General features: G+C 38.8%; 1 protein-coding gene across 4 annotated transcripts in view; it reads left to right on the top strand.

Moving 5' to 3' along the window:
• Samd12 (sterile alpha motif domain containing 12) overlaps positions 1-22,015 on the top strand; it is a 401,118-nt gene that overhangs the window by 277,930 nt on the left and 101,173 nt on the right. The window contains exon 5 of one of the 4 annotated variants that reach the window (XM_069991302.1): positions 12,841-13,005. The exons of the other annotated variants lie outside the window; for them this stretch is intronic. Within the exon in view, the coding sequence (XP_069847403.1) occupies positions 12,841-12,914 (74 nt within the window). The 3' untranslated portion in view covers positions 12,915-13,005. Of the gene's footprint in view, positions 1-12,840; positions 13,006-22,015 lie in introns of those variants that run through there. 4 annotated transcript variants of the gene reach the window in all.

Below are 22,015 nucleotides of genomic sequence, written 5' to 3'. Positions count from 1 at the left end.
AAACCTTTCCATTTCCTAACAAATGGGGAAATGTCATTCTTTCTGATGGAGGCCTAGAATTCCATTGTGTATATATACCACATTTTCTTGATCCATTCATCTACTGAGGGGCATCTGGGTTGGTTCCATATCTTAGCTATGGTAAATAATGCTCCAATAAACATAGTTGTGCTGGTAGCTTTAGTGTGGTCTTGTTTGTAAACATTTGGGTAAATGCCCAAAAGTGGGATTGCTGGGTCATAGGGGAGTTCTATGTGAAGTCTTTTGAGGAACCTCCATACTGCTTTCCAAAGTGGTTGAACAAGTTTACATTCCCACCAACAATGAAGTAAGGTTCCTTTCTGTCCACATCCCCTCCAGCATCTGTTGTTGTTAGAGTTCTTGATTTTTGCCATTCTAACTGGAGTGAGGTGATATCTCAATGTTGTTTTGATTTGCATTTCTTTTATGGCTAGGGATGTTGAACATTTCTTCATGTGTCTATTGGCCATCCTTCTTTCTTCTTCAGAGAAGTTTCTCTTTAAGTCTTTAGCCCACTTATTTATTGGGCAGTTGTTTCTTTGAGGATTTGTTGTTGGGGGGTTTAGTTTTTTGAGTTCCAAGTATATTTTAGATATGAGACCCTTGTCCGTTGTATGGCTAGTAAAGATCTTCTCCCAATCCGTGGGCTTTCTATTGATCTTGCTAGCTATGTCATTTGCCCTGCAAAAGCTCTGCAACTTTATGCAATCTCAAGGGACATTCTTAGGCTCCATGCTTACTTGAATTTTACTTAACAGGATCCTCATCTACTCACTGCCTTAGAAATAATGTCTGGCATTCTTGGTAAAGGGCATCTACTGTCTTGACATTGGCTGCATCTACATAATAATGGTAACAATAACAGTCCCGGATAGCTTCTTTTTGATTCATTCCTGTTTTTCCAGCTATCCAAATATAATGTTAGTCTTCATATCCTGGACCTGTCGGACCAGCACATCAAAGTAGAACTTGTATATTGTCTCACCTACCAAGCCTACTCTTCACCTATGTTTTATGATCGACAGCAATGTTTTTTTAATCCCCCAAGGCTACCTTCCATTGCCTCCTCTCCCACCTTCACTACAACTTCTCTGAGACACACAGTTCCTCCTGGTTCATATTACTAACGAAGTAGACTTTTACTTGTTTACCTAACAATCACGTGTAGGACTGGACCAGAAATAGAAATTCTAGATCTAAGTTGTCTGAGTATGATACCAATGTTATTTTCATTATCTTCCTCTAGGCCGCAGCTTCCACCAGGAATCTGATTGCTATATAAATTAGAAGTTTATTTTTTTTCTTCTCCTTCTCAGCAAGGAATGTTTTAAACAGCTTCTTCCATTGGTAAACTAGGGGCTTTTTCATCCTTCCTTGATTAGAGCAGCATAAGGAGAGGTGAGTTCTTATGGAGTAAGACTGTCCCAGCTGGCTCCTTCCCTCAAGAGCTGGAAATCTATGAAATCTTTGGTGGTTCTTCAGACATCTCTCACCCCTATCCTCATTGCTAGAGTTGCTCACCCGTGAGAAATGCACCTCTCTCCTCCTACAAGTTTGTGTTTTCATGGACTCACACTTCCAAAAATGTGTCTAGCTTTCTGTTGAGATGTGTTTTCTTTTCAGTGGCCTTTTGGAAGAGACTGAAGCTTCTCATACCAGATTGCTTTGCATGGTGGCCCAGATCTGGCCCACAGGAAATGCTAATGTGTGACTAATGTGAGAGCAGACATCAATGTCCCCAGCATTTAGTCTACCACCAGAAGAGTGAGCAAGTAACAGGTCTGTCTCTGTGGATGCCTCACTTTTCCCCCAGCCCCAGAGGTAGGCCATCTTGTTTGAGCCTCCTTTGCAACTGTCTCACCAGACTTGGGAAAAGAAACAGAGCCGCCTTTGGCTCTTCCTCAAGCAAAAGCAAGCACTTTAGGGAGTAAAGAACTCCTGCTCAGATTTCATTTCAGAAAGCTGCTTCTAAATTTTTTTCAGTGAAACATCACACTGTTTACAGCTATATTAATTGTATAGCTCACTGGATTTTGGAAAGTCACTAGAACACATATCAAACTCATTACTCTTCCTTACCGCCTTCAGTACCTACCCCCGAAGAGTAAATACGGTGCTAAATTCTAATAGCAAAGAATACACTCATTTGTTTTAGTAAACTTAGTATATATGGAATTACACATTATATCCTATGGTATCTGCTTCTGCCACTCAATTTTTTTTGTGGGATTCATATGTATCATCTACATTTTTAGAGCACTCATTCCTGTAAACCACAGTGTGTAATTATACCAAAATCACTCACATCTTCCACAGTGCAGGGATATTCAAGCAAATTCCAATTTGAAATTTCTCTATAAGAGTATCTTTGAATATAACTGGACTTCTCCTTAGTGGGCATCTTCACTCATACACTTGATACAGATTAGAAGCTTTATTGGACCACAGGGTAGATATGTTGTTTGCTATAGTTTCCATAGCAGAGACAACACAAACTGGATGGCTAAAACAATCACAAATTGTTTTCTTCTAATAATCTGGAAGCTACGAATCCGAGATTGAGCCATTTATGAGGTTAGTTTCTTCTGAGGCCTTTCTCATTCTCTTACAGAAGGCCACCTTTCCTGATGTTTTCACATGGTATTTGCATGTTCCAGTCCAAATTCCTTCTCTTAAAAAGATTATAGCCAAGCTGGGCACCAGTGGCTCATGCCTGTAATCTTAGCTTCTCAGGAGGCTGAAATCTGAAGATCGGGTTCAAAGCCAGCCCAGGAAGTGGCGCTGTGGCTCAAGTGGTAAGAGGGCTAGCCTTGAGCTGAAGAGCTGAGGGACAGCGCCCAGGCCCAGAGTTCAAGCCCCATGACTGACAAAAAAAAAAAAAAAACAAGCAGGAAAGTCCATAATACTCTTCTTTCCAATAAACCACCAAGAAACCATAATTGGTGCATTGTTGCTGTGGCTCAAGTGGTAGAGCTCTAGAACTGAAGAGCTCAGAGCAACGCCAAGGCCCAGAGTTCAAGCCCCATGACCAACAAAAACAAACGAACAAACAAAAAACTCATTGTAGCCATATTGTATAAGTACCCACCCCCAAAGACCTCGTTTTAATTTGATGAAGTTTAAAAAACAAAACAAAACTTTGCCTTTAAGTACAGTACTAAGCAAGATATTAACAGATGAATTTGGGAGAGCATACAAATAGGCACAATCTGAAGGAAATTGCTGAGTTTTAAAAGTTCCAAAAGCTTATTTATTCTCTGATTCCATGTACATAATATTCCTGAAATGTTATACAGATGGAGAGCATACTAGTCAGTTGCAGGAGTTATGGGTGGGAGAAGGGAGTTAGGCTGGTGGTGCAACATCAATTATGCTGATGATGAAACAGCTCTGTATTTGGCTTGTAGAGATGATTCACAATCACAGGTGTGATATAATTCCATAGAAGCATAGAAATTGCACACATGTGTACACACAAGAAAAACCAATGTCAGCTTCCTGGCTTGGGTATATACACAACTTCCTCATAATCCTGTGATTTCCTGTGAATCTATCATTTGTTGCTCTTTTTTTTCTTCTATCTTTCTCCTTTTTATTTTTCTCTTTTTCTTCCTTCTTTCTTCTTTTCATAGTATGGGGGTTTGAAATCAGAGCCTTGCCCTTGCTGGATGAGTATTTTACCAGTAAGCCAAACCTTTAGCCATTATAATTCTTTCAAAATGAGGGCTGGCAAGGTGGCTCAGTGGTAGAGCGCTTGCCTTGCATGCCTGAGGCCCTGGGTTCGATTTCTCAGCACCACATAAGCAAAAAGAAAAAAGCTGAAAGTGGCGCTGTGGCTCAAGTGGTAGAGCACTAGCCTTGAGCTGAAGAGCTGAGGGACAGCGCCCAGGCCCAGAATTCAGGCCTCTCGACCGGACCAAAAAAAAAAAAAAAAATTCTTTCAAAATGAAAAAGCAATATGAGAAAGCTGCTGTATCTTACAACTTCAGCTTTCCCTTGGCAATAGATATACATCATCCTTAATGATAGCTGGGTTTCATTTTAGTCTATAAAATTTATAGCTTTAAATACTTTATTAGACATAGAAGAAAAATGCATAGAAAATACCAAGCCTATATTTGCCCCTGCCACTTACTTTTAAGTTGATAGAGTTAGTGACACCAGGAATGGGATCTGTAGATTTGCAATGACATTCTCTTTTCCATTTTTGAAAGATGAAAGACAGAAATCCCTTGAAGAAACTTCACCTTTAATCTTCGGTAAAAATTCCGAATTATTTATCACCCTCTGATCCCCTCTCTCCTTCTTGTGTCTCGCTCCTATCCTCCACATCATTCTTTCTACATAACAAGCTACATTCAAAGCTAGAAAATTGTTAACTATCATCAGTCAAAATCTTTATAAATTTGAGCATTCATTCTTTCCATTAAATCATCACAGAGAAAAAATCAATAAATGAGACCACAAGAGTTGTTCTTTGCCAGAGCATGTGATCTCCCTCTTCTGTTTTTCCTCTACCTTAGCCACTACCTTCAGCCTGATGGAACCAAATTTCTCTTTGAAGAAATGTGCTATGCATCCCTGTCAACTATCCCAAAATAACATACTTTTTACAAAAAAGAGAGAGAATTCTTTGTTCTTTGCCTTATACTTCTTAATAAACCCAGCAATATCCGGGTTGCCAGCAAAGCCGCCCTGCAGGTAGGTACCTGTAGGAGAGGGGGAAAGATCAGCAGGTCTCACACTTGCATCTTGGAGGAACTCCAAAACCCACAGCTCAGCTGTTGTAACTGTTGTTTTGTACTTGGCCAAGTGAGGAAATGCCAGTGAAGAAATGCCAGAGAACCTTCTCTCCACTTATAAATGAACAAATTGCCCTCAGATTATCTAATTTTCCTCCCTGCTGCTCTCACACCTGCATGCCATCAGTGATTTGAGCTTCTTTGTCAATACGAGGGGAGAGCTACGTTGGCTTACACTCTACATGGATTTCTAGTTTGTATATTTGTGTATTGATGATAGAAAAATGTCTTTTATCCAGAGGGAGAGACTATTATAATGATTTTTGTACCAATGACTCTTGATGGAAAGGAAAACCTAACATCCATCTTTTTAGAATTCTATACTGTAATGCAATCCCAATATACAAACTACAAATGTTTTCTTCCATAATTTTTAATCACTAATTTGATTTGGTCTCTTTTAGACTTTTTAAAAAGACTTTTTTAGTCTTTTTTAAGACAAGATTCCTTACTCATATTCATGGGGATATTACTAGTTCACCTAGTGCTTGCTAGTTTCCTTGCTTCTTTGTACAGCAACTGTGAGTCTAATCTAGCAAGAGCAAGAGATTTGAAGTTAGCCCAGACACTGAGCTTAGCTCTGATTGTTGCCAGGTGATTCTTTTGGCTGATTTTTTTTTAACTTTCTGAAACCCAGTTTGACCAATGATATATCTTAGAAGAAAAGTGTTCCAATAAAGAATATATCATATTATGCATTAAAATGCAAAGAGCATCTCCTACAAGGGTATTTGTTCTGTAAATGGTTTAATAGAAACTATAGTTGGAGGTGTTGGTGGTAGGAGCAGGAATACACACACACACACACACACACACACACACACACACAAATACAGAAGATTAGAAGAAGGGGAAATGAGAAAAAGGGAAAAGACCAACATTTATCAATATTCTAAGACAATATGTAGAATTAAATGCCATAAGTGCTGTATGAACGTAGAGAAAAGGGTAAGTATAAAGTGATCAATCATGAGGTGTGACCTCAGCTACGTGTTGATGGTATAATGGTTGGCAACAGAGAAGGCAACATAGGATGGATTTGACAGGTTTTGCCAAAAGGATTATGAAATGTTCACAAAGAGGTTAGAAGCTAGGAGGAAAGAAGGAAAGGAGCCACAGAATCCATAACTTCCTAGTCATATGGCATTTAGTTTTGAGGGAAGAATAGCCAAATATTCTGAGCAGCTACATAACATAATGAAAGTAGCAATTGCTAAGGATTAAGAGAAAGTGTGGGGAAAGGGAGAGGTCTGTGAGGGGCTGTGAAGTAATCCAGATATGAGATGGTGACATTAATATAAGAACCGTAGATCCCAAGATCCCAAAAATGAAGAGAAAATAGAGAAGGCAGGTGTATTTCTTAGGCAAAACAAGATTGGAAAGGCCAACTGCTTTCAAGCTCAAATACAGGAAGGATACTAGAATGGTAGTACAGACAACCCCAAGAGAAGATGGTTCTTTACCCTCTAGACGTAATGCGTTTGAGGTAATAGTATGATTTTAATAATTGAGATACTGTTGAAGATAAGAGTATATGTATCCAAGAGAATTAAGTACAGGGGGTTCAAAAATATGATGGTAATTATTGAAGTCTGGTAGAAGGATGTTTTGTCTAGATAGAGAATATTGAAATTTTAGGTCACACAGAGAAAAGCTTGCAGTATAGTGTCAGAGAAAAGAAATGCCAACTAAGAAAATCAAAGAGAGGTATTTCTTCTGGTCAGCTTCCTGAAATACCTACCTAGATTCCATGTGACAAGAACCTCGACATTTACATGTTTTCAACCACCTAGTCCTTCTTTAGAATAAATGCAAAACTCTAGGGTGAGTCTAGTAGAACTGCATCTTTCAGAAACGCTCAGAAATACAGATCAACAGTTGTATTTCAGAGTACGTTGTATTTCAGATAGTGTCTCCAGTCTGTGGCCCCACTCAGCTCTGCTGTGGTGGCCCAAAAACTTAGTCATAAATATTGAGTAAATATGTGTTGAACTGTTCCAGTACTGTAGGGAACTGTGAAGATGAGCTGTGAAACCCGAGAAAGGTTTGAGAGGTTGGAACGCTGCCTCAACAGCACTTAGGAACACTGAGAGCTGGCCATGGGAAGGTTCAAACAGACCTCTCTGGAGAGGGGTAAGAGACTGGAAGGCTGCCCCCCTCCCTTAGTGCTGGGGACCTTAAAAGAGCTGACAGCTTAACCATGGGCTCGATAAGTGGGCATTGTGTATGGACTTTCTCTGGGCTGCAGTCTCCTGTCTCAAAAGAATAAGAGAATCAGTGTCACTCACAAACTCTGCTTTAGCTCTGATGGTAATATTGATAGAGATGCTTTATGTTTTGCATGTATCCATGGTAACCTTCCCTGTGTGAACTCAAATAAATATGCTTGCTTGTGGGGACTCAGGGGCCAAGTGGTGGTGAGCCTTGGGACCCCTGGTCTCCACTGACTTCCTTCTCTTATCGCTCTATCTCTGAATTTTCTAATTTTCTTTGGCTCCAGTATCCCCCCACCCTGGCTCCGGTTGCAGTTAGCAATATAGTACAACATGTGTGAAATAGGTAATGGGTCCTATCTGACCCACAAACAGTCTGACGATCCTTTTCCCAGAATGTATATGACAGTAACCCAAGTCATGTCTTCTGGCATTCTAAGTATCTTTTTGTGTTGCTCCATAATTTAAGAGGACATAGAGTACAATGAAAACCTGTACATGCTGTTGCCTCAGGTTATATTGTCTATGCGTGCAATATTACACCTGGTGTTCCTCTTTTAATAAACAAGCACTTGGCATACATCTGAAACCTATTTTGAGCTATTAGGAAATTCAGAACTTAGCTGAGGTGCATTGTCACTGGAGATATAACAAAATGTAAAATATTCAATGCCCACTGAGAACTAATCATGCTGCTTTAATTTACAGAACACACCATGATAATGATACTTAAACTCGGATGCATCAGTTTAGTGGCAAATCTTAAGTAAAAACCAACAAATATGTTCAGTATACTAAGTACCATGATAGGATTGAGAAATAGTGAAAATTCCTTCAAGTTCTCATTATTTAAGGAATGCCCCTTTGAGTCATTTAGTTCAGTGTCCCAGCATTCTCTGTATGGGTCACAAATGAGTTGTCTTCCACTAGCAACTGGGAGACCTTAAAAGGCCTTGAATTCCTTTTGTTTGCATGAAGACAGTCCCTGTCAAGAGGGTTTCAGCAACAACTTAGTTTGCCCATAAACATTCTGTTAACTATTCTGTAATTAGGATTACAAAGGCATGAGTATGATTGAACATTCCACTTCAATACCTTGCGCACAAATAGGAAACTTCTCAAGATAATAGTTCTTGTTTATCATCAACCAGCAACTTCTTCAACTCAGCATTGATATTTCCAGTGAATCTGACATTCAATAATATCTTTTCTAAATTTTTTCTTTCAAAATCTCTTTAATATAAAAAGAATAAATGGCATAATATAAAGATCAAAGGGTTGAAGTCTATACTTGGGTAGGAATCTGATAATAGCTACTAAGTCCTGTTTCATACTCATTAAGGAATTTGCTAAGTATTCCTGATCCTCACCTTTGTATTTATAAAGCCAGACCTGACTTCATAATGCATTAACATTAATACAATGACACTGTTTTAGACATAGAAGATAGCAAACATGAAATAGTGATTTCTAAAACTAGAAATCACTCACGCTATCTCAAATAGACAGTACCATGGGAAATTAAGTGCTTACAAAATTATTTGAAAGACTGAGAAAAGTCCAAGCTCCTGGCTGGAATTCTAGAAAAGGCACCTAATCAAGACCCTCTTTGTGTCCTGTGTAAGCAACAGCCCTCTCTACCTCAATAAGAAAAGTGAGGATTCAGGAGACTACCAGGGAAATTACTAAAGTCTGCAGCGAGATCATCTTAGCAGCAATCCCAGGGTCAGAAAAACCATAGTCATTACAGCTGCCTCTATCCACAAATGGAGTTCTTTTCCTGCTCAGAGCTAAGCGAAAAGAAAAGTCAGTGTTCCCGCAATTGTGGATGTGTACCCCTACTTCATTCATTTAAAAGGTATCCAATTGGCTGAATCTACAAGTGAGCTGTAAGAGCATCTGTAAATGTAGTTCTTTGGCTTTACAATCTCTTCAGTGCAGTGAAGCACAGAGAATCAGAAAGAAGCAGATGTCAAACACTACCTACTCATCAAGATAGAGAAGCAAGAAGATCAGCAAATGACATTAGTCTAGGGCAGAAATATGAAACAAGAAAATAATGCAAAGTAGACTGGCAGCCCAAAGGAAAGAATGACTATCTTGTAACTAGAAGTACTACCTAGCCTGGCATAGTAGTGCACACTATAACCTCAGGACAAAGGAAGCTGACGCAGAGACACCTTGAGTTCAAAGCTAGCCTGGGTTATATAGCCAAAAACTTGTCTCAAAACACACAGACAAACAGACACATGCACACATGTGCACACATACATGTACATACACACACACACACACACAACCTGTTTTCCCTATATGTGGACTCAGTGTGTGTGTGTGTGTGTGTGTGTGTGTGTGTGTGTGTGTGTGTGTGTGTGTGTGTACATTTTTTTCAACATTTTAACTCCTTAGTCTTGGAAGCTTCTCTGTAATTTTAGTCATGTTACTTGATTTCTCTGAGTCTCATATGGCTCACAATAAAACAAAGGTAACAATATAGTTGTGCAGGTTTGTAATAAACATAAACTAAGATGGTATCTGAATAATACAGCAGAGCCCCTGGCATACAGTAGACATCGGTTAATCAGTTCTCTAATCTGCCCCTCATCTGGGTCAGCTCTTGTACTTGCCTTATGCGTTGCCCAGAAGTAATGTGTCTCATTGTGTGTTCCACAGACCATGTGCTTCACAGGCATCTGGGGTCCCTCTCTAGAGACAGTTCATGCCCCCACCCTGGTCCAAGTAAATCATAAGCAGAAGGATATTAATCTTCCTTTCAGACAAGATTCCCCAAATGATTTTCATACACAATAAAGTTTGAGAACCACCATCTTGGAAGTCCATATTTCTAATTGATGTCCACTTGGGTGACGTACAGGTGAGATTTATCTGCACTTGACAGTCATTACGTGCAGTTACAGTCCATCAGCTCCTTGAAGAGGGGCCATCAGACCAAGCACTAATGGCCTGCCTTGTGATGTTAGGTCACACTGATTCTCCATTTTCGTGACTTTATTAATACCCAAGGAACAATGTTCCCGGGCTTTTAATTAAAAATTCTCTATCATCCAGACTTTAATCATTTTTCCACATTGGATATCAGCTTGGATTTTAAACACCTCCCCGCCCCATTTCAAAAAAAAAAAAAGCCTTAATAGGCAAAGCATAAACTGTTAAAGGGATACAGCTTTTTAAAAGCATTACAGAGAGAATAGGCCAATTCTGAGTTTAAAACAAGAACAGACCAAAGCTATGATCAGAGGATCAAGCACCTTTCTGTAATTAAGGAAAGGTACAAGAAGAATCATCAGCAGTCAAAACTAAGCTTATGATTGGGGTCCTAAGTTGTTTACAATTCACCCTAGCTATAATAAACATGGACTTCAAATAGTAAGAGCTTGTATAAAAGAGAGTTTTACTTGCTGTTCATTTAAAATTGCAGAGGTAGGCAAAGCAAGGCTGAAATGGTGATATAGCTCCACAGAACCCTCAAGGACTCAGATTCTTTCAGGCTTTTGGTCCAGCCTTCCCTAGAATGTGGCCATGTTCCAGTGTGGAACGCTAGAGGACATGTGGCACTAAGAAAGGGAATCATGGCTATTCTTTTTTTCTATTGCATACATGATGTATTCAGGGGAACTTGGAATTACTGCTACAAGTTCTATAGATTAAGAAACAGTGAGGGATAGGAAGGTGGCTCAGGGGTAGAGCGCTTGCCTTGCATGCCTAAGACCCTGGGTTCGATTCCTCAGCACCACATAAGCAAAAAGAACAAAGCCGGAAGTGGCGCTGTGGCTCAAGTGGTAGAGCGCTAGCCTTGAGCTGAAGAGCTGAGGGACAGCGCCCAGGCCTAGAGTTCAGGCCCCACTACCAGACCCCCCCCCAAAAAAGAAAAAGAAACAGTGAACCTTCTGCTTCTAATACAATAATTGTCAGTAAGATTCCTATTAAGAGAACAGATGTCCACCACTGGTATTTCTGTAAGAGGAATTTAATGTATGGAATGGGCAACACAGCAATAAAAGAGTTGAATATCCAAACTTGACAAACGAAGCGATCCAGAGATCTGCAATAGCAGGATGTTTCTACCTCCTCTAGTACTGAAGGGACAAAGCCTGTTTTCCCTACACTTGAACGCGGTGGACTAGAGCCAGAAGGAGATGTACCCATTGCCAAAGATGCCACCAGAAAAAAAAGATAGAGGAAGAAATACACTGAGTTTTCTCTTGTCTCTCAGTCTCCTTCCAGAACCTCACACTAGTAGAAACTACTTAGAGTGCAGGGTGCAAAGGAGCCTGAGAATGTAACTTCACAAAAGGAGTAGCAAGAGAGGATGACTACCTTTGAAAACAGTCTGGTGATTGGAGCATCATTCAAAACCAGATAGTTCACCTGGCTGAATTGCTAGTATTTGAGAACTTTCTGGACATTATTTCTGGAGAAAGTGAAAATTTTGCCAAGCAGAAGGAAGTTCTTCTATTAAAAGCAACAACTCTAGGAAGGTATGTGTCCAAGGCTTATAGCAGCATTATTCTAAAGAGCTAAAAAGTAGAAACAACTCAAATATCTACCAAGAGACATGATTTAATAAAAATAATATGTAATAAAATTTAGATATAAAACTGGGTAAAATTATGGTACATATCCTAACACAAGTGAAAGGAAGGACGCACAACGTGAGAAGTATTATGGTTCCACTTGTAAGAGGCACTTTGAATGTCAAATTTCTAGAGACAGAAAGTTGAATAGGAGAGGGATTTTCTGGGCTGAGGGGTACAGAGCAATGGAGAGTAATTCTGTAATGGGCATGATAGACTTTTTATTTGGGGTAATGAAGAGGGTCTGAAAAACAATAACAGTTAACAGTTGTAAAACACTGTGAACATACTGACTGCCATAGAAAGTCGTCATTTTTAAAAGATTAAAAGAGTAATTTTTAGAATAAAGTATTTTACAGCAGTGGTACTCACTAGACACCAGGTTGAACATAAACTATACTACTGTGGGCAGGGATGGGAGGGAAAAAGATAGAAAATGAGGGAAGAGTTTACATGGCTCAAAAACAAATGTGCTCATTACCTCACTTATATAATTGTAACCCATCTGTATATCACCTTTACAATAACAATAAAATATATATTCAAGTCGAATAGAGTATTTTGGAAGCTAACGCATAAAGATGAAGTCTCTTTGCTTCCCTTCTCAAATGGACTTATTGATTGAAAAACCCTTGATGGAGGAGGTGTATGTTAGTAATGAAGCAATAGACGTCAACCAGTGGACAAAATAGTAAGCTCAAAAGACTATAAGAACTTGAAAACAAACACTCAGCTTCCAAGATTTACTGAAAAATCTCCATACATTTTATGGTGGAGGAAGTATCTCCTCTTTCCCCAGACTGAACTTGATATGATGGGGAAGCATGAGCATAACATAGAAAGAAAAGGCAAGATCAGAATCAGGAGCTGGCTGAATTGAATGCCATCTCCCTGTATGGAGTGCCTAGAGAACAGAAGAGGAGGACAGACACCAGAGGGCCCAAAATGTATGCTCTGAAGGAGAGACAGGTGGGAAGTTCAGGATCTGGCTATCCTCTTATCATGTCATAAAGGAGAGTCAACCTAGGCTCATGGAGGTGTCAAAGGCACCCCATGAATGACATTGAGGATACGCATCTGGCTGCTGGTTTTTACAGCCAGCCATGGGGAAGGTCATCTTCCCTTTCCCGTGATGGGATGAGGAATTTACACTGGAATGGAATGAGCAGAACCGTGTTTTCTCTGTCTCTCCATTTGCTTGCTCGACAGAAGCAGTAAACAAACCCTATTCCCAGATCTATGCTGACAACATTGATGATGGCGGCACACAAATGAGGAGGTAAACAAAAAGCCATGTTAATTTCAAGCTCCATTAGAAACACAGGCTGAAAAAAAAAACAACAACCCTAACATCTGTCGAATAGAAAAGGTCAAAATCAGAAGGGAAAGTAACTTCCTTTTTGAGATCCTAAAACAGTCCTCCCAGTATGAAAGACATGGAGTGTTTTGTTTCTCCTTTCACTTTTGTCAGAATCCTAAAACAAACCCCCACTAAAACCTCCCAAATCAGAGGTGTGAAGGGTGAGATAGCAGCTAGATGTTTTTCCTCCTGAGAAAGGAATCCAAACAGAATTGGGGGTGGGGGGGTCACAGGAGAGACAGGTAGCTACAGGATTTAATTCCAGAGCTCTCATGTATTTCTCTTCCATATAATAATTGTTTTTCATTTAAAGAACCCTTAATAGGACATTATCACTTTAGCAAGATTTGTAAGTATTATTCTTTTGAAGAGTCCATCACATAAATCTTCTGCAACACAAAATTGGCCTAGCTATATGTCAGATAGACCTCTAGCTCTTTAATCCCTTTGAAGAACATATTGCATACCTGTGATTGAGTTTAGGAAATGCACACATGTCCTTCTCTTATAGGCCTGTATTGATGGGGATGGTACACAAATGAAAACAGATATATCCCTTGTAACTTCTTTTGAATGTCATGGCATAGATCATGCTGTGTCTTTGATGATAGATGAGTCATTTGTAAGTTTAAAGCCATATGTATTAACTTCCTATTTCTCTTCATGTATTTTGTATTAGTGAACATCACATATGGCTTTTTAATGTTCTTGTGCCAGAAGCCTACTTGCACTTTGATTTGATATATGCAAGAAAAGATACATGAGACATTTCTTCATAAGTTTGGGCCAATAATAGTCACCGATTCTACCCCACCTGAAGGAAAGATGGTAGTGCTATGGATTTTTTTCACATTTGTATCTGGATTTCATGAGCTTATGGTAACTTCCCCCTGTACCCTCCCCCCCCAAAATAAGGTTTAAAGAATCAAACATGGAGATGGGAGGGAGGGAATGGGAGAGAATGAGGGAACAGATGACATTGTATGAAAGGAAATGTACCTATTGCCTGACATATGTAAATGTAATCCCTCTGTATATCATCTTTATAATAACTGTAATTTTAAAAAAGAAACAGAATGCAATCAAATCCACTGTTGCACCCCCAAAAGCTAAATAGATGTTTTTTGGGGTCCAGTCGTGGGGCCTGAACTCTGGGCCTGGGCGCTGTCCCTCAGCTCTTCAGCTCAAGGCTAGTGCTCTATCACTGGAGTCACAGCACCACTTCCGGCATTTTTCTTTTTGCTTATGTGGTGCTGAGGAATCAAACCCAGGGCCTCATGCATGCAAGGCAAGCGCTCTACCACTGAGCCACCTACCCAGCCCCTAAATAGATGTTTTTAACACATATACATATCGCGAACAATAGACTTCTCTTTTGAGCATGAAAATATAGTTATTGCTAAATGACTTCCCTAGACTGAACTACAGGTATTAGTTATAGAGCAAAGTAAGATATTGTAAGAAACTCTTAAAGGACACAGATCCTGCCCTGGATTTAACTAACATGGAACTATGCAGGATGGCACTTAGTTATTTTTACTTTGTTTCTTTATTACATACCATCTTTAATGAAGCATTCTCCCAAATGCTTTATGTAATCTAGTCTTGCTTTCTCCACCAATGTTGTAAACTCTTTGAGATCAGCGTTAATGTGACACAGTGGACACTCAATAAATATCAATGAGCTTGTGAGCAAAGAAATAAATGAATGTTGCATATGTTTCTAACGCATTTATAAGATTATTTCTTTGTTGCTTTGTATGTCCCTCCCCCACAGTGTAACCCCCGCTTTCACTATATTTGATGTCAGTATAACATGTGGAGGAGATGGGGACAAACAAGTCGTTTAAGGATTCAGGTGGACCTGTTGCAACAATGAGAAGTACAAAATGTCATGTCAAAACCAGCTTTACAATGTCGGTGGGGGGGGGAGGGGGGTATGATTGGGTGGGGGGAGGGGGGAGGCTGGGAAGGGAGGTGAAGGGTAAACAAAGGAGGAGGCTGCAATGCTTGGTAAGAAATGTATGCATTATCCTGCCCATGTAATTGTAGCCCCTCTGTACAGTATGTTCTCAAATAAAATAAAATAATATTAAAAAAAAAAAGAAATAAATGAATGTGACTACAGATATAGATGCTACCATTCTTGGTGTGAGAAGTGATTTGAGAGATTCAAAAAAAGAAAACAAATGAGGAGGTCCTCTATTCTTCATTGGAGGGCATCCAAACATTTCTCTGGCTTCCATGGATAAGAAACAGCTTTATCCACCCCAGGGAAAAAAATACTCTCAGGCATATAATGCTAGGAAATAGTAAAAACATTGCCAAATTCTAACATTTGTATATTTATATACTTATTTTATTCTTGGCCCTACTTTGAGATTTTTTTAAAGTTTCTATTTCCATTGTCTTCTAAGTGTATTATCCTAACATAGGACATAAATGAGATGTTCCTAAAATCCAAGCACTCTACCTACAGAAAATTTCTCCAAGAATAGCATATGAAATAAATGACAGTGATGATGCCTGAAATCTGTAGAAATGCAGGAACAAGAATGTTCGGTATTTATTCTGTACCCATCTGGACAGATCATTTTACTCAAGAGCTAACAAAAAAAAGTAAAATATCTGGCCGGGCGCTGGTGGCTCACGCCTGTAATCCTGAGATCTGAGGATTGCGGTTCAAAGCCAGCCAGGGCAGGAGAGATCGTGAGACTCCTATCTCCAATAAAGCACCAGAAAACTGGAAGTGGCGCTGTAGCTCAAGTGGTAGAGCGCTCGCCTTGAGCTGAAGAGCTGAGGGACAACGCCCAGGCCCAGAGTTCAAGCCCCACGACTGACAAAAAAAAAAAAAAAAAAGTAAAATATCTGTATGTATCATAACTTATGCCATTTTGGCAAGTCTTATGTAATGAATGAAATATTAAGGCAGTTCGTTTTTCTATAGGTTTACTACAAACAAATGAATAATATCTTTAAGGTACAACATGGAATGAATATGCACTCTCGCTTTCAAAGCAACTGTAGGCATCCGTGATTAAGGCTGAACACTGAGTTACCTTGGGACCTGTTAATGAGCATCGGATGGCTGAGCTTTGTGTGTAGCTTTCCATTTTCAGTGACCTACCCCCAGTGGACATACTTAAAATACAGAAAGTATTTCTATCAGTCAACAGGTCAAGAGAGCCACATCTATCACAATGGCTTTTCATATCTTCCCATTTTTACTCTTAATCATTTTCACAGATTTCTCATTCCACAAATTTTCATTGTCCATATAGGTGACACCTTGCTAATTATTTATGTTCACATTTCCAAAGTTTTTCTTTCTCTTTAATTTTTCTATGTTTACTTTTGCTTCAGGAATTGTTTCCCATGACAGCCTATTTGATCCTCCTTTTAATTTGACATTAGCATTTCAACTCTGGCTAATTGGCTTTGAGTTTTTGCAAATGGCTCAGCCTTTGTTAGACATCTTTAGAACCATTTAACCTTTCAATAAAGAAAAGCTTATAGGTACATAAACTTACTTGACTCTACAAATGAATGCTGAAAGATATAGAGGCAGGTCTGGCAGACATCTGTTTGCATTATATTACACTCAAAATTTATCTTTATGCATTGAAAGTCTAGTTTCCAGGAAGGTAAGTGTATAAATGTCAGACACATATAAAACTTTTGATGCACTGCCTATAGATAATATTCAAGGTTCAAAAATAGAGCTGTGTATTGTGGGTAATGAACAGAAAGCCTGCTCCTTAACCCTGAAAATGAGTATTACTAACCCCAAGTATCCATGGTAGATGGTTCCAGCCAAAATCCATGTCTATCTTGGTCCCTTATATAAAATGCCGTAGCATTCACATTTAACCTACATACATCCTCCTGTACACTTTAAATCATCTCTACATTATTTATCAATGTAAAATAAATGTAAATGTAACATGTACTGATACAATTTGTGAAATACAATATGTGCAGCAACGGTATTGTTTAGAGAATAGTGACAAGAATAATGTGTGGACATGTCCGGTGTACTCACAGACGTCTCACTGGATGGAAAGGTGCGTTGTCACACATGTGGAACTCTTGCATGATGAAACTATTTTTGTGACCTCTGCTTTCTCTAGACTCTGCCCCTTTGTTCAGTTTCCCCTTCCCTGCCAACACCAACCTCACTGAATCTGACTATGTGCCTAACTAGAGATTTGCTGTATGGTCAGGCTCTGGTTTTCCTTTTATACATCAGTTCTCTCCTGACTTCCTCACACAGTTTATCCTACGATTAAAATAGATTCTAGTCAAGCTATCTTCCTTCTGTTATGCACATGTGCTGTCATTATCCCCAATAATGCTCCCCCATGAATAACCACACCGAAAGTGATGTTTCCCAAATATGTGTTATTGTTACTTCCCTTCTTCAGCTTACATGAAATCAAAGCCCAAAGATTATGTAAAATAGTTCACATTTTAAAAACAGGGGGTTTTCTCCTGACTGTAAGCAAATGTATATTTCCTAAGGAGAATTTTAAAGCCAGAATGGGCACGAAGAGTATGTGAAGAAAAATATTCATCTGTAATTCCTGTCACCATCCAAAGATAATCCTTATCAACATTTGATTATATATTTATACAATTTGTATGCTTATCTATTCATTACCATGCCTTTAACATAAATCTAGTTGCTCAATGTCCTATTGTATATTCAGACTACCATCCAAGCAGTTTAAAAAGCATTGCTATCAATTTTCTTGTTGTTATGGCTAAGGAGATGAGTATTTCTATATGTAAATCTCTGTAAGCATACTTGCTAATATTGCTGGGGATGATTTTTAAATGATTCTTTTGGTAAAATATATGTATCATTTATAGGATCCTAGTGACATTAGAAAGGTGTGTATAGCAGAGACATGGCCATGGCTTACACGTGTTAGAAGCTTCTCTTTTATAATAATCACCATATCCTAATATTTTTTGGATATTCATAGGATCTGTATGTCATCAAATTGGAGCCAAAAATGCAGAACAACTGCATGGTGGTGGCCTTAGCTTTCTTCTAGGCATCTGAATCAGCCAGGCAAGCAACTCTCAAGAAAACATTCCAATTACATGTGAACAATGAGAGTAAAAAGTACCACCACCGTCTGAATACATTCATCATGGAAAGCTTATAATTACATGGTTGTTTCATACACAGGCCTCATGCTTTTATCTATATTACTTAATAACTATATATTAGTCTGGATTTCCATATGTGTCACAGTTTCAAACACACAGACATATATACCAGACATATAGAAACTGGATAAAGAAGGCTAGAGGTATGATTCAAGTGGCTTAGCAAGCAGAAAGCTCTGAGTTCTAGCCATGAAGAAAAAGACAAACCAATTTGGAGGGGAGAGAGAGAAAAAAGAAAAGAAAGACAAATGAACTTAGATATCTGGTCCAAGTGTAGGATACCTGTGTGGGAATTCAATTGAGGCAGAGCATAGTGGTATATACCTGTAATCCTAATGCTCATGGGATTAAGGCAGGAGGATCTCAAGTTTGGTACCATCATGGACTACATAGCAAAAATCCTATCTCACACACACACACCCACACACAAAATCAAGATTGTGAACTAGCATATTTTAAAGTATACTGCCATTCAGTCTAAGGATTCATGTCCATTCTGTATTCTATTGTATTCCCAGTAGCTAGAATAGTGCCTAGCACAGAGTAGGTAGTTTAACAATGTTTGTTGTATAGATAATGACCCAATGAATGAGTGAACTAACATTTAACAATTGGGCATCAAGACCGAAGCTATTATGTTTGCATTAAGTTGTAGAATAATGCATAATGACAAATACTTTCCAGTATTACAAGATGAATGTACCAGAAAAGGTAGAATGACATGATGGACAGGCAAGCCTCAGCAATTCAAGCTTTGATCATGAAAAAATGTAGTCATTCTTTCCACCAAAGGTTATTGAGGACCTGCTCCATTCTCTACTCTTGGCAAGTGCTGGCGATACATGGGGATTGTTAAATGTTATCTTGTTCCTTAGGGTATTATTTATTAGGAAAAAGAAAGCTACCCAACAACCAAATATTCCTACACATAAATAGGGAAATACAGCTTTTGGTGCATAATAGATATATGTCAGGATAGGCTTGCTTGACTCGAATGCTCAACAAAAGGCTTCCTTCCCCAAGAAAGGGAAAGTTGAACTGTGTCTGAAGGTGGAGGGAACATTTTAAACACAAGTTCAAACAACCAACAAAAGTAATGAAATCACTGTGCACTGTAGGAATTGAGACTGGTTCAGGGAAGCAGAGAGATGGAGTGGGAAAATGATGAGACGAAGTTGGACAGAAGTTTCTTTTCTGTTCAGTGGCCTTACTGAATCTCTGCACTAGGTTTGGGACACCTACCTGATAAACTTATTATGAGTGTCAAGTCATCATGTGTGGTTCCTTACTGAATAAATGGCTGTTGGAGATGCTTACTAGTAGTCATTTCCTTTTACTCTTTCCTTCTCTTATTATGTCTTGAGTTCAGTAAGAGTATGATCTCAGCCTCTGTCTGTGGGGTTTCTTATTACCTATCATCTCACACTGTGTGGACTTCTCAATAAACCCTCACTAAGTGGCCGCTGTACTTAACCATTGGACACTAGTAGCTTTCTATGTACTGAGGCTTTTGTTTAATAAAAACTTGCTGTGGACTTAAAATGCTAAATTGAGTTCCCAATAACTGGCACTTTCATATGTGGAATTATGCATCTTTATTATCCATTGGTATCTGGGGTTTGAATGTGCTTCTTGAACTGGATTCCATTTTCAAATAAGTAACATATTGGTTTGTTCAGATCATCAAAGCATCTCTAAGATTTAGGATGATAAAAAATGCAATCTATATGTATTGAATTGCTGTGTGTATTTGCATCACAGCATTTTTATGAGAGCAATGAGAAAAGTATATAAATATAGAGATTGAATGAATGCATAAAAATATCCTTTCAGCAATAATTTGCAGCTCAAACAACAAAGCCATAATTTAGAGCTCCGACCTTGTAATTCAGCTGATTAAGGAATCCAATTCTCTTTTTATATCATGTGTGTTGTAGCTAATTGATGGAGAACTCTGAGTGAATCAGTATGCCAAAAATTGACAAGTTCTACTCCTTTGGTGTCATGATGACTTGAATGTCCTGTTTTTCCAATTTTCAAGTTTCTACTAGAAAAAAAAATGTTTGTTTTCTTCATCCTAACTGCCAACATTACAAACTAAGTCTAGACTCTCCCTTTTTCATTCTCACACAATAAATATTATAAAGCTCTTAAATTCCAAGCCATGCTGACAATTCTATTGACAATATATAGGACAGAGGAAAGATCCTAGTGTTCCTTAACTAGATGAGTCTAAGCAGTTGTAAAAACTCATTTTAATCAAATTTACCTAGGTCTAACCAGATGCTCAGCAAGCAAATAAGAGGAGAATGAAAAAGTATCACTTCTCATTGTATAACCCTATGTGTTTCTTTTTTATTTTCTGCTCATTGGCAGTGGATACAAGATAATATTTATACTCCACATAATACTCGCATAGGTGTCTTTTCTTCTCTTTAATTCTTCTCCTTTTATTAAGAAATTGTATTCCTGTTTATCCTCCCCCTGAGCCCCTCTTACAAATGCAGTTGTGTGTGAAGCCCAGTAATAAATTATTAATGTGACACTGCAAAAAAATATCCTTTCAGAAATGGGCTTCTCTCTCTGCCATGTAACTACTGGTAATTTTTACCAAGCTCCAGAATGCATGAAGCAGACCTAGGTCTGAAAGTGAAGAAAACCACCAAAGCTCTTCTTCCACCAGGAAACAATTAACTTGATGTTCCATTTGTGGACGATGGTCCGTGCCTAAGTTGATCACATTTGTGAAACCCATGTCAGTCTTTTCAGCTTGCTCAGCTCAGGGGAGAGTGCAGATATACAGCCAGGCTCCAAATCATTTGTATAAAAGTGAAAAGATCTGTACTCATCGAACAAGAAAATAGCATTCCTGGCCATCAGTCTGGAAGGAAGTGTTTCTCTGCAGTGCTGCACAGCACACTTTCTGCCTTTGTCCCCAAATGTCAGCGTGTGCCTTGTGTTGCGGGTTTTTGTTTCTTTTTTTTTTTTAATCTTTAAATAGTCATGCAAAGGGGTTATTGCCACTTAAGAAGGCAGCTTATGAATACAATCTGTCTTGATCAATGTCACCCCTTTCAACATCACAGGCCTTATTGTTGAGTAAGCATCTTGTCTTCCCTACTAACATGACAGGAAGACGTGAAAACAATATGCCTTCTGGCTAGAAGCAAGAGTACCCTGAGATCAGTTCTGTTAAGCTGTGCTATGTCTTCTCTTAGTCACTATAGATTTCTTATTAGTCTTCAATTTTGCTTCCAATGCCTAAATCAAGAGTAATAATGGTCCAATTGAACAGCTTCTGGGAGAAGCTGTTCCCAGTGGCATCTCAGCCTCCTTCTCCTCTTTCTTCCCTGTTTTCACCCACAAGAACCTGGGCTTCCCCAATACAGAGCTTCTGAAGGAAGGGGATGCTATCTGAAGGAGTGGGTTTTGAGCCTTGGGTCCAGAGCATCACTTTGGAATCTAAGATCTGCCTGGTTTGGGTACATACAGTATTTCATTTCCTCAGAAGAGAAAGTGCTGAGTGAAACCATGTACTTCAGACATACATACAAATTGACATCTCTATTTTCTGTTTTCAATTTTTATATATTGTTTCCTTCATTCACATATATTGATTACATGCCTAGCATGTGTCACTACTAATGTGAACAAAATAGACGTGTTTTTTTTTCCATGCCTATAAGAAGTTAACTGTCAAATAGACTTAGGTAACTTGAGTGGATGGGTGAGGTTGTAAGAGATGGGGTAATATGATGGAAGGGATAGCAGGGATCAAAGTGCAGTATACTAATAAATAGATATGTTGAATTGTACAACTACTGAAACATAATAAAAATCAATTCA

The sequence above is a fragment of the Dipodomys merriami genome, unplaced genomic scaffold (assembly GCF_024711535.1).
Source record: "Dipodomys merriami isolate MVZ:Mamm:240054 unplaced genomic scaffold, mDipMer1.0.p SCAF_4, whole genome shotgun sequence".
Classification (NCBI taxonomy): domain Eukaryota; kingdom Metazoa; phylum Chordata; class Mammalia; order Rodentia; family Heteromyidae; genus Dipodomys; species Dipodomys merriami.
This window is presented reverse-complemented; position numbering and strand designations above follow the sequence as displayed.